General features: G+C 34.5%; 1 protein-coding gene across 1 annotated transcript; it reads right to left on the bottom strand.

Moving 5' to 3' along the window:
• Positions 1-734: 734 nt before the first annotated feature.
• FTSH11 (FTSH protease 11) lies at positions 735-11,130 on the bottom strand. The gene is made up of 17 exons (XM_028047219.2): positions 10,467-11,130; positions 9,977-10,130; positions 9,352-9,444; positions 9,140-9,225; positions 8,930-9,053; positions 8,134-8,253; positions 7,720-7,770; positions 6,880-6,941; positions 6,145-6,202; positions 5,893-6,018; positions 5,727-5,807; positions 3,690-3,819; positions 3,444-3,592; positions 2,271-2,552; positions 1,929-2,018; positions 1,729-1,782; positions 735-1,253 (listed from the first exon to the last, which is right to left on the bottom strand). Exons 1-17 carry the CDS (start codon positions 10,976-10,978, stop codon positions 1,098-1,100), a joined length of 2,328 nt encoding a protein of 775 aa, XP_027903020.1. The 5' UTR covers positions 10,979-11,130; the 3' UTR covers positions 735-1,097.
• Positions 11,131-12,838: the final 1,708 nt, after the last annotated feature.

Consider the following 12,838-nt stretch of genomic DNA (forward strand, 5'->3'; position numbering starts at 1 on the left):
ATTCGTTAATCCAAAACTCGTATGATTTTCGGAATCTAATAATGCATTCCGAACACACCGATACGATATATTCCAATACACGCCAAAATATTCCGGAAGTCTTCCCACTAACCATTCAAACTCACCTTATGAAATTAGTGATGAGTGAGGAATTGGAGATGGCAGAAGCGTGAAGCCCAAGAAGGAGGGGCAGAGGAAAAAAGTGTATGTATTTTAATATATTTTAATATATTCTATTAAGGAGTAAAATGGGAATAATACATTTTATGGAGGTCCAGGAAGAAAAAATAATGGGTGCAGGAAGAAATGGCCCGAACTTTAACGTCAATAGCAGCAGGTAAAACTTGAAGGAATGCATAGCCCTCGACATTGGCGTTGTTCTGTAGTAAATGCACACAACAATCCAAGTCAATAATAAACCTTTCCCGGACAAAATGGATATTTTTTGTGTACAGAAAGCAGTTAATTAGCCACGTAATGAACTTTTTTCTAATTTGCAAACTACACTAAGATTGAGAAGTCATCAAGTATATTTCAAGAGGTAGAATTCACTGTTCTTTTGACAGGATATATACCTTTTTTGGTCATCATCACTTATCTTATATTCATCGCTTCCAATCCATTCAAAATAAAGACTAGACATCAAACATCGATCATATGCTTCAGGAACAATAATGCTTATACAGAATTGCCAAATTTACTCTACAAAAACATTAATTGACAACTTAACCACGTGAACAGATACTTGGATCTCCATAAATTATACAGTTTTAAAGCAACAAATAATGTTTAAATGTAGGCACAATTCTCAATATGTCTTTATACAAATTATAAATACTTCTCCAAAAAAAAGTTGCTCGCACTCCTAGCAAGAGCAATATCCTTCCTTCGTCATTGTGAACAGGACTGGTTGGTTCAGATCAACTCAAAGGAGTATCACTTCCTATCAGAATGGCCAGGATAGCATGCACAATGGAGTGAATCTGCAACAAATGGATCAAAAAATATACCTGTTGGAGTATTGGGTGACTAGGTATTCTGTACAAAGCGTCCCCTTATAGTCAGTTTAGTTAACAGACAGCAAACGGAAAGAATGTTTAGACCAACACGAGTTCCTCTTCTGCTGCCCCTTGTTCCTGTTTCTTAGGCACTTTTCCGTCCTGATATGGTCGCAGTACCCGCCTGATTTCTTCTGCACTAAGTGTCTCATACTCTAATAATGCATTTGCCAGAGCATGCAATGCCTTCTCATGCTGCAGAAACGTCGGAACTTACAGGGTTCAGAACTTATTCAGATGCTAGGTAGACCATAATAAATTCCATGCATGGCATAATTTTGGCCTTTGATTAATCAACACCATAGAAAGAGTCACGTACATACAAATTTATTAATTTATAAATCTCCATCCGTGTATATAGTGTTGCAAATGCATATAATGGTTTTTACCACTGTCACCTATTTTAAACCTAAGAAAAGTAGATTTTGGTTCAGACTTCAGCCTTATTAAGCTTCCAAAGGAACACTCTCATTGATTGAAAACTTAGTTTGGACACAAAGTACTATTTTATTTATTTCATTAAATAAATAACACTTTGCTGGTATTAGAACCTGTAAATTTATATTGAATATTAATATAAAGAAAATCAATACTTTTAACCAGCACAATAGATTATCTTGAAAGTGATAGAAATGACAGATTAAACACAAGCAAAAAGGGGTTGACAGACCTTCCTCAAAAGGGCTTTCACTCGATCATATGCTTCCCTAAGAAGCTTCACAACCTGCAGAACAAGAAATTCAAATCATAAACCAGATTTTATTTTTTATAAAATACTAATTCCTTAAAGAAAAAAATAACCCAAATATGACAATCTATCCAATATCTCAAGATTCAAAATGACAAAGGATATAGGTTCTATCCACTTGCCTCTGCATCAATACGGGACTGCATTTCGGAACTTGGTCTCTCCTTTATATGAATTGGCCCTATTGCATCACTCATCCCACAACTTGATACCTTGTGGAGAAACAAAAAATGAAAACAGAATTAATCCCTCATTTTAAAATAAAAAGATAGGTTCTAGTTGAGAATTCCAGTCAGAGGAAAGTTCCGAGTCCTTCTATGGTGACCTGTGACCGTTCCAAGTAGTTACAGAGAAAGAAGTATACCAGCACAGAAATTTTATATAGCTTCTGTGACAAAAAATAAACCCTATTTCCATAGATAAAGAAACTGCATTTGACCGTTAATCACAAAGCAAAAAATTACCATATATTGGGCAAGCTCAGTCGCCGTGTGAAGATCACTACTTGCCCCTGTTGTGATTTGATCCTGACCAAAGATAATTTCTTCTGCAACTCTTCCTCCCATACAAACATCAAGGCGAGCAAGTAACTGCTTCTTGCTGATTGATGTCTCGTCACCAGAGGGAAGCTGAGTGACCATTCCTAAAGCAGATCCACGAGGCATGATTGTTGCCTTGTGAATTGGTTGAGCACCCTCAGTGTTAATAGCAACAATTGCATGGCCACTCTCATGATAAGCAGTAAGCTGAAATTTTCACAAGCGATATTAAAATAGATAACTGTAAACCTACAAATGGTTAAATACTAAATATTTAATCAAATTTTAAACAAGAATTTATAAAATTTACAAATCATTACTTCAAGGGTCGATTTTGGAGTTTGGGATTAAAAACATCATGTTCAAATCAAAACAACAACAAATCTGATGATAAAAATACGGCCTTGTATTTCTATCATGCCATATTGGTATCCCTACAGAGAGAAGGGTATTGCATAAAACAAGTTGTTGAATATAGAAAAAATAGGATTTGAGATTAATTTCCCTTGTGTATAAACCACACATAGGATAATCTATTTATAATAGAGAGAGGTACAACTAAACCTAAAAATAAATAGAGTAAATAGAAGATATTGTTTGATATCGTGATTAAATATATCTAACAATATCTTAACAATATCAAACAATATCTAACACAAGCACAAGGTGATTTTAATATTACAGAATAAAGAGTAGACAGACCGAAAGATGCTTGTAACCTATGATGTAAGAATAGGTTTTGAGTCATCAATGTCAAAATATGAGTGACACTTTTAGGAAAAAAGTTACCAATATATCCAACTAACCAGCTTGTAGATAATTTCACTGCACTGCAAATGGAATGCTGAAAGATGAGTTCTTGGAATTTTTCAATTTTAAAGAAACTTTCAGGGTAATGGTTAGATTTTCGCAAACATTATAACATAATTGTGACTTATACAGGGACAAATATGTATTGCCAAATAAAACAACACAGTGCTAAACCATACATTGTTTAGGAGACACTAAGGTTAACAACGTAGTGACTTGCAACTATACATTAATCACATAGGCCACAATGGAGAATTTTAAGAGATAAACCAGATACTGTACACTTACCTTTTTTGACTCTTCGGATATGGACATTGTTTTCCGTTCGGTGCCCATAATTATTCTATCTTTGGCAAACTCCAACTGTGAAGCTGCCAATTTCTCTGCACCTTCAACAGCAGCTTTAATGGCAGCAATGTTTACAAGGTTTGCAAGATCTAGTTTAAAGGAATAGTTATGGATCACATCATGTAAATGAAAAATTTGAAACAGAAAGAAGGAGGTTCATTTCATATATGTTTAAAAATTATTCACCTGCCCCATTGAATCCTGGAGTTCCACGAGCAATTGATTTAGTATCTACATCGTCAGCCAATGGTTTATCTTGAAGGTAAAGCTCCAATATTTCTTGTCGACCACGTAAATCTGGATTTGGTACAATAATCTGGAATTGGGTTGGTTAGTTTTCCTATATTCTATAGCAAAATTACATATCATTCAGAAAATTAGTCAGATACAGTTTTTAAGTTAGGTCCAAGTGAGAGATCAATGTAATAATTTTGGAAAATGAAGGATAAATGATGTTTGTGGTCCCTATATTTTAAAACAAGTAATTTGAGTTCTCCAGTTTCTGAAACACGACGAGAGCAGTCACTCTCTACATGCTGAAGCACCTAATCGATTACCACATGGCAATTTGTATGACATGGATGCCGTGTAGAAAGTGTTGCATGTGTTATTTTAAGAGTATTTTTGAGTCCTTGTAAAATTGGTCTTGGTCCCTATATTTTAACACCAGTGGATTGAGCCCTCCAATTTCTGAAATACAGTGAAAATAGTCCCATTGATAACTGAAATGGAATGGTCGTTCTATTGACACATTTCATGCTCTAAGGATAGATAAGCGACCCCAAATACAAATGGAAGTGTCAAAACCTCGAATGCATGCTTCTTGCTTCTTGATACATTTCAATAACTAACAAAGTTTCACTACTTGGAACACCAACTAAACCTCAACAAAATTTGCTAATATTAGGGATAAGGTCTCATATTTCTTTGGTATTGACAAATTTCATGGTTAGACCGTTTTTCATTCAACCTTCAAAACACCTCAAAGATACCTTAAGAAGACACTCGGTACCCAAGTCAAGTTTAAGATTCTTCACTATTTAACAATGTCGAAGGATAACACACCTTTTTAACCTTCTTGAAGGATAACACGCCTTTTTAACCTTCTTGAGATGCTTTTTCCCGTAACTCTATGACCTAATAGAAAAAACTCTACCTATATTTACCTTGTTGTAATTAACAATGTGCAAAAGTGAGCATTGCCATTGAAATCTAGATATTGGTAAAGTTTCATGACTTTGTTTACTTAGAGCTCCAAATATTTGATCTTAATTGGGTACTAAAGGGTGTCAAGGAGCATGCGTTAGAAGTGTAAACATTTGATTTGGGTTCACTCATTTGTTGAGTAGGCCATGTGTCATTAGAGAAACATCCTAACGTAGTTAGTAATAGGGATTAGTCTCGTATTTTAGAAATTGGAGAACTCAAACTCTTGATTTTAAAAATAGGGAGCAAGACCAATTTTATAGACCAAAAAACACCATTTATCCAAAAATTAAATAATTTTATATTTATGCAACAAAAAACACCAACCTTTAAGACTGGTACAAGGTCGATGGACAAATTTTGTTTATTGTCTGGGAACATGTCGATTTATACATTCTTTGTGAAAGAATAAGTAATAAAGAGTAGAAATAAAGATGCACAAGAATATAATATCCTCCGAAGTACACCAGGTCACTAGGTCAGGTAGTGCTTTAATTTTGTCTGCTTCCAAAGTATCAACCAAAAAAGCCTGAGATATTTTTATGTAAAATGAAACCTAAAAATTCTAGATTTAGTAGATATGATGATAAGATCACTTAATCCAAAACAGAGAAAACAACATATTATTATCCTATAGAATTATAGCACCAAACAAATAATAAACATACTATATATCACCAGATAAAAATAGGTTCATGCGGCCCCTATACAGCAGATTAGCATTCTTTTATTAAAGAACGAAGTCTATTATCCTTCGGAAATGTTCTTGTTTTGCAGGTTTGTTATGTGAGCCAAATGCCAAAGTTTTCAACAGATAAGTCTTTTTCTTCCGCATTTTTCTTGCTACCTTATTCATTTCTGCCATAATTTTTCTGAGACTTTTCTTCAATGGGTTAACAAAGGGACTGGAGAACTTTTCTTACGTAAGCTTATTTTCTACTGTTCTAGAAGGATTTCTTATTCTCCATTTTCTCTTTATAAATTATTTTATTAAGGGGAAAAAACAATACGACTTACATGTCGATCAAATCTACCAGGTCTCGTTAAAGCCGGATCAAGAATATCAGGCAGGTTTGTTGCAGCAATTACTATTATTCCCTACAAGATAAAGATGTTAATAAATTAGGAAAAAATAGAGAGAAACTAATTAAACACTCACAAATGTTTAAAACTTCAAATATACTTCATTCTGCTCAAAACCATCCATTTCAACAAGTAGTTGATGCAATGTCTTCTTTGTATGACCCTCCCATTGTTTCCTAGTTGAACCAACAGCATCTATTTCATCAATGAAAATGATACAAGGAGCCTACATTAAGGATGGAGCGTAAAGAATGTTCCAAATTAGAAACAAATAAGGAAATTGTGTAAAGAAGTAATTTAGCAAAACCAGAATAGCAGACAGCTAAGAGTCTATTAACCAAAGGCAACAAACCTTCTTTTTTGCTGCTTGAAATAAGGATCTTACACGTCGAGCACCAACTCCAACGTACCTGAAGTGGAAAGGTGATACAAAATTTGAGCATCCCTAACACAGCATAAATTACCTTAATGTAACTGTTAGCAATCGATTGGGCCAAATTCAACTTCAAAAACTAGCTCAAAACCTCATTAAATGCATTCCATCATGCCCAAGATAAGACATCCGCAGGTGGTTGAATATCAAGTCTAAATGGGTTTTGATAAAAACCAACGCACCCCAGCCAAAAGGCAACTAGATGGGGGATGGGAGGGAGGGGGCATTTTCCAAGTCAATTAAGGAGTATGTGGTCCACATTTGTTAATGTGAGGCTTCTTAACCAAAGACAACCTATCAATTTCACAACTTACAACTGCCAAGACAAAACTAAATTTTGCATTTTGCCAAGCGATCACATGGAAAAGCTGTAAACTTCAATTTATCACGAAAGAGCGTCAAACCAAATAGATGTTCTCAATCTAACCAAAGTTGGCTACCGAAAACCTAATTTATGTTGTAGTGTATCCATATAATGAAGAACTAGTAGATTTTCTCTCTTTCTACAATAAAGAAGAACTAGTAGGAATCAATTTATGAAGTATCTATATTAAATTCAAGCAAAATGGATCATTATATCATGTTTCAAAATTTAAGACAATATATAATGCATTCCAAAGACACAAATTTAAGCTATCGAAAACAAAGACTTACATCTCCTCAAATTCTGATCCTGCACGATAGAAAAACGGAACACCAGCTTCTCCAGCAATAGCCTTCAAGGTCCCATATAAAGCAAACACTATCAGATCACAATACATTATCAATATCAATAGATTAATTCAAGAGGCAGATTATAACAAAGTAGTATTGCTTTTTCAATTGTATTTCCGAACCCTGAAGAATGATAGAGAAAATGTCAAGTGGCTGCGCTCTTCAGGCAGAAAAAAAAATAAAAAAAAAAGACCGCGTTCTTTCAAAAAGAAAAACTGAGTGTAAACTTACAGAAGTGAAACGCATTTATTAATGGGCCTACACATACCATCATGAAAGAAAAAGACATAAGCATAGAGACTTGTATATCGAGACTTTTCAAGAAATTTGGTACTGTACAGGTATGAGAAGGAAAATGGGAGCAAAAGTTGCTTTAGGCAAAATAAAAAATTGGATGATAATTTAATCAAAAACCAATCAGGTAGACAAAATAAACAGCTGCATGGAGGACAAACAAGGAAACAAAACAAAAATAGTTATTAATAATGATTGCATTCCCAAACAATTCACATGGGCAAAGAAAATAAACTTTACACTTACTGCTTAGAAGAACAAATTCTGGAAAGGATAATGGAGTAACAATGTCAATGCTATCAAATTGAAAGATGAGAACCAAAGCCTAGATTGTACATATGTACTTCCCGAAGCTTCATGTAAGAACGTAAAAGTGGAAATTCATAAAGCATGCAAGAGGCCAATAGGCTCAAGTTCTAAAATAAAGAACGTCATAAAATTTGTAAAACAAGTGTCTTAAGGTATGCAGATGATAAACAAGCTGACCTTGGCTAGAAGAGTTTTTCCAGTTCCAGGAGGTCCTGTTAAGAGAATCCCCTGAGAAAAGAAGTGTTTTCGGCTTACTTGATGAAAAAGAAACAAATAATTTCCAATGCACACTAAAAAGGAAAAACACATATTGTTGGACAAAGTAGATTTATCAGTATATCATGAAATGAAAACCAATAAAAAAAATCCATATCATTGTGATGACCAAAAGCTAGCAGTTTGTCACTGTAAAATGTAAACCAAAAAACAAATTGCATTTGGAAATAGTATAAACGTGTTATCATGTCATAAATTGGGAAGGAAACCTAGTCCTACAAGAAATGAGAAGCCAATTATATTTGAAAGTGAGGTCAGAAATATAACCAAGTGCAGTCAAGCAAAAAATTCAACAAATATGCAACTACTTCAGACCTTTGGCAACTTTCCTCCAAGGCGAGTAAATTTAGCTGGATTTTTCAGGTACTCCACAACTTCCTCAAGTTCTTGTTTAGCATCGTCACAACCTTTCACATCTTTGAATGTTTTGAAATTCTGCAGGAGGAAAAAAAAAGCTTATACAAGGTTGTTTGACACAATTTCTGATTTGTTGGCAACTTTGCACTCTCTCTCTCTCTCTATAATCTGCAAGAGAAACTGTTACCCCTAATCCCGGGAACTAATTCAGCTACTGAGAAAAAGACACATTCAGATATGGAGAGTAACTGAATAATTATAACATCCTTATCAACAAAAACAGCTCTCAGGAGTCAGAATGGCTTTGGGAGTAAGGAAAATGCTAATATTTAGAAGTTTTCTTTATAAGCCACAATAATAACAAAAATAAAAGAAAAAACCAGTGTACAGGAACAGAAACTAAAGTAAGAGGGATGCCAGACTGACTCCTCAAGAAGCTAATAACATGGAGTTCACTAACATTAAAGTGCCAAGATCAGTAGGGGGTGACTCCTGTAGATTGAGTGAAGAAACTCTGCAATTGCCTGATTCATAGAATCAGATCAGATGTACTTCAGAACAATGAAATATCATTTCTTGAATTATTGATAGACTAAGGATTGTTTTATTTTGATTAGAAAAAGACTGTGCATATATTTTATTATTCTTAATCAATTAACCAATTTCATTAATTCCCTTCTCATCCAAAATTCAATGACGATAGCACATTCATCAAATTTTCAAGAAATGCAAAAGGAACTATTAAAATGTTAACCTTTTCTGGCATCACTTCCTTATTTAGTTCCTTTGGGGCATATGTAGTACTTGAGCCAACACTTGAAGTTCCAATCCCACCCAAGCTTACTATAAATTTTTGAAGTGCAACCATACCCATAACCCTGAAAGACACATTTATATGACAATAAATGAAACTTTCAGGTATTATATAGAGAAGAGAACGAGAGTGGGAACTCGACGCTCATACCAGACTAGTCCCATAACAACAATAAACAAAATAGTTGACAAAACATCTTGTACAAAGCGTGACTTTTGTGATACTTTGGGGTCGACCTAAAGAAGGAAACAGATTCGTGAGATTCCAAAAACAAACAAACAAACACAGAATTTGGAGTTAAAATGCTAATCACTAAAAGCCATCAATCAAAAAGAACATTTTTTTTTTGCAATAATTGTTACCACAACAACATGTAATGGCTGCCTCTCAGATGTTCCAGGGCTAAGAATAGGCTCATCCGATTTACCTGATGCTCGCTGTTTCAACTCTTGCAACTGAAAAAAAAAATGGTATCAGTTGCAGCATGATACATCCAACAGATGTAAATTATGAAATAAAAGATGTTAAAAGAAACTGTATGAAGGTGAAAACGCAGTTTATCAAGACAAAAGGAGTAGACGCAGAACACGGAATTTGTGATAAAAAAAAAAAAAAAAGAGTGCCATGCAGAAAATAAAAATAAATGAGTATAAAAAATAAAAACAGTGGAGAAGAACCTGCTTTTAGGCTCATTAATTCTACATATCGAAGAGAAAATGCAAATAAAATCATTTAGCCAGAAATATATATGGGAGAAAAAGTGCTTTAAAAGTGATTTAAGAATTATCCAAAACCACCGGTGTCAGTTTTAGATTACGGGAATCTACGACAGTTATAGTCAGAGGACAGGAACATATAATTAATCAACGACAAAATTTTCTAGCACATCGATGGCTCAAGACGCCTAGTAGACCCTTCTGCAAACGAAAATCGGATCAACACAGACCAAATAGCATTAAAAAAAAATGAATTAGACAAAGTGACTACCAGGGTAGGAAGCCTGGAAGGTTTCCCATATTCCTCATTTGGAAGATATTCAGCAATAGCATTAGTAGCCACAAGAGCTCGAAGATACTCTACAACTCCTCTACTATCTACAGCACCCTCCCTTCCTTCAAAGTGCTTGATGACAGACTCGGGACTGGCAAAAATACATAAATAACAGAAGAACTTTGACGCAAACAGAAATCATCCAAACTGAAAACAAAAATATTCCACTCGCTAACCACATTATTCAACCATGCTATATATAGCCCTATTTTCAATTTTTCTTACCAAATTGGCGTTTGTTTTAAATTTTCTTCTTCTGTATTTTCTAAAAGGACAAAATTTATGCAGTTGTTTAGGTGAGTTGAGATTATCCATTGACAGAATTTTATATAATTTATTATAACTTGTAACGCCAATCTATGTTACACATATTTTGATCAGAACAGCATCTCAACTTCATCACTGTGCAATGCGATTCAATCCAAACCTGTGCTTATTAAGCTCAACAAGTAGAGTGGTTTGTTTGGCGACATCATTGGGATTCGCCTCGGCGTCAATAATTAACCTAGCCAAACGACGCTCCTGTTGCCAAAGCGGCAGCCAGTTCATGAACTGGGCGAAAGCCTTTTTGGAGCTCTCTCTCGCTCCCTCGAAGAGCGCCGCAATCGGCGACCTCTCCTCCTCTTTCGCACTCCCGCTCTGTTCCGCTCCGATTGAAGGATCGGATCCCTCGCCTTCGACGACAGTCGTCGAATTCTGAGCGGTTTCATTTGGAGGAAAAACAGAATCGGCGGCGGAGGGATTGGGTTGGGAAGCGACTTTGAGAGAGAGGGAAAAGGGAAGGCGCGGGAGAAATTGTGGCGGAGAGAGTTTGCATGGAGAGAGGGAGGTGAGAGAATGAGGGAACTTGCAGAGAAGAGAATGGTGGTGTTGACTGTGTGAGGCAAATGGGAGGGAAGTTCTGCAGAGAATGAGAAGCGAAGCTTGAAGTGTGGCCATAATAAGAATATAAGGGTAAGGTGCGGGTTGTTTCTTCCTCTTCTTCTTCTTCCTCCTCCTCTTGCAAATGTGAGAGAGAAGAGGAATGGATTGTGTGAAGTTCAGAGCAAGGGCGTAGAGTACCTTATCTGTTGTTGATTGGAATTGGTGCCGCCATCCGACAACGACTTCCGATTTTAAACATTATCAAGCTTTTTTATTATGGATAATGCCCAATCATCTATGGTGTTTTGCGTCTTCTCCTTTTCGCACTAAACTTGCTTTGCTTCTCACCAATATGTAAAATAAGACTTTTATTAAAAGATTGTTCAAGAATTTTCGATATGCATACACTAACAATAATAAAAATAATATTTTAAAACCCATATTTAAGTTTTTTTCTTTAATATAATTATATATAACTAAATCATTAACCACCTCATCTTTGTTTATTTACATGTTTGCCCATCATACAATGGGTTTTTCTATATTTATTGTTGTTCACAAAATTTATCAAAAACATTTGTATATTCTTTTCCATTGTCAAACATCATTATTTGCAACCTCCGATTACTTTGATTTTTCATACATGTTCTATATTTTTCAAAAAATACATGGAGACTTCATTCTTGGATTTAAAAATAATAAAACCAACAATATATGTTATAATCATATATAAGAATAATATAATAATAATAATAATAATAATTATTACTATTATTATTATTGTTATTATTATTAAAGACAATACTCTCTAAAGTCCATTCAACATTTGCTCAACATTTGTATGAACTAGTTTAAACTTTTGAAATGATTTCCAAGTAATTTGAGCAAGTTATCCACTCTACCAATTTGTCTTCAATCATTGAGTTTGAGACACCTTTGGCCAAAATGTGTTTCTACATATATAATGGTTATATAAGATAAAAATATCCTAGTCTTTTTTTATATAGATCAACATTGGTAATTGTGCTTAAAAAAACTACTTGCTCTTCCTTTACTAGATTTAGATCATATCTTTAAGATCTAATTTTTTCATTGAACACACTTTTGTCTTTTGCATCTTTGATCAAACACTAGTTATCTTCAAATATGACTAGAAGCTTCTTTCCACAAGTTGTTCAATACTGAGCAAATTTTGGTCGATGATAGGCATATATAAACATTAGAGGTATACTTCAAACTTGTCAAACTTGCAATAGAAATGGTCCATTTCCTTTTAATTGAGATGAAATCATCATTTTTTTAATTTTTACTTTAAAAGTGATGGCTTTGTGAAACACTCTAAATAGCATTCTATTGTTAATCATATGGTTTGTGAAACTGGTACGTATTAACCATGAGTCACTAGAAGTGTTGGTTGCAGCAAAACATCTTGCCTCTTCTAATTTATTGACTTGCAAATTCGCTTCACATGTCCCAAATCACCATATTTTCTTCATTTGTTAAAAATTGTAAAATTGCCATCGTGTTTTCTTTACAACATTGATTTTTTAACTTATTTGAGATATGTCGTGGAAGTCTTTTTTGCAATAGTGATTTGTCTTTTTACAATATGAACAAGGGAAAAAGTTCTCACCTTGTTGATTGTTGGAGTCTTTTCTCATTTGTTATAGACTTTATTGTTTCTCTTATTTTTGCTCTCCAAGCCTCTCCAAAAATATTCCACTTATGTATGGTTCCAAGGATTAGTCTCTCATTCACTTCGTGTGGTGCTATCCTCCTCCAAAATGGTCATAACTCATTCTACAAAATAAAAAACCAAACAAGAGGGCCAACTCAACTCAAGTCAAGTCAACACAAACTAAACCCTCATAAAAGAGAGAAGATTTAGAAGCTCCCCTTTTAAACATGTTTATTCTCCCTAAACACATGTCTCCA

Source organism: Vigna unguiculata, chromosome 9 (genome assembly GCF_037176805.1).
Source record: "Vigna unguiculata cultivar grain cowpea cultivar isolate G323 ecotype 2 chromosome 9, ASM3717680v1, whole genome shotgun sequence".
Lineage (NCBI taxonomy): Eukaryota > Viridiplantae > Streptophyta > Magnoliopsida > Fabales > Fabaceae > Vigna > Vigna unguiculata.

Excerpts from the sequence above, each read along its gene's own strand:
- FTSH11 (XM_028047219.2), bottom strand. The coding sequence starts at position 10,978 with ATGGCCACACTTCAAGCTTCGCTTCTCATTCTCTGCAGAACTTCCCTC. Across the intron at positions 10,131-10,466 it reads GTTGAGCTTAATAAGCACAG|TCCCGAGTCTGTCATCAAGC; the intron begins GTTTGGATTGAA and ends TATTTTTGCCAG. Across the intron at positions 2,019-2,270 it reads CTGAGCTTGCCCAATATATG|GTATCAAGTTGTGGGATGAG; the intron begins GTAATTTTTTGC and ends TTTCTCCACAAG.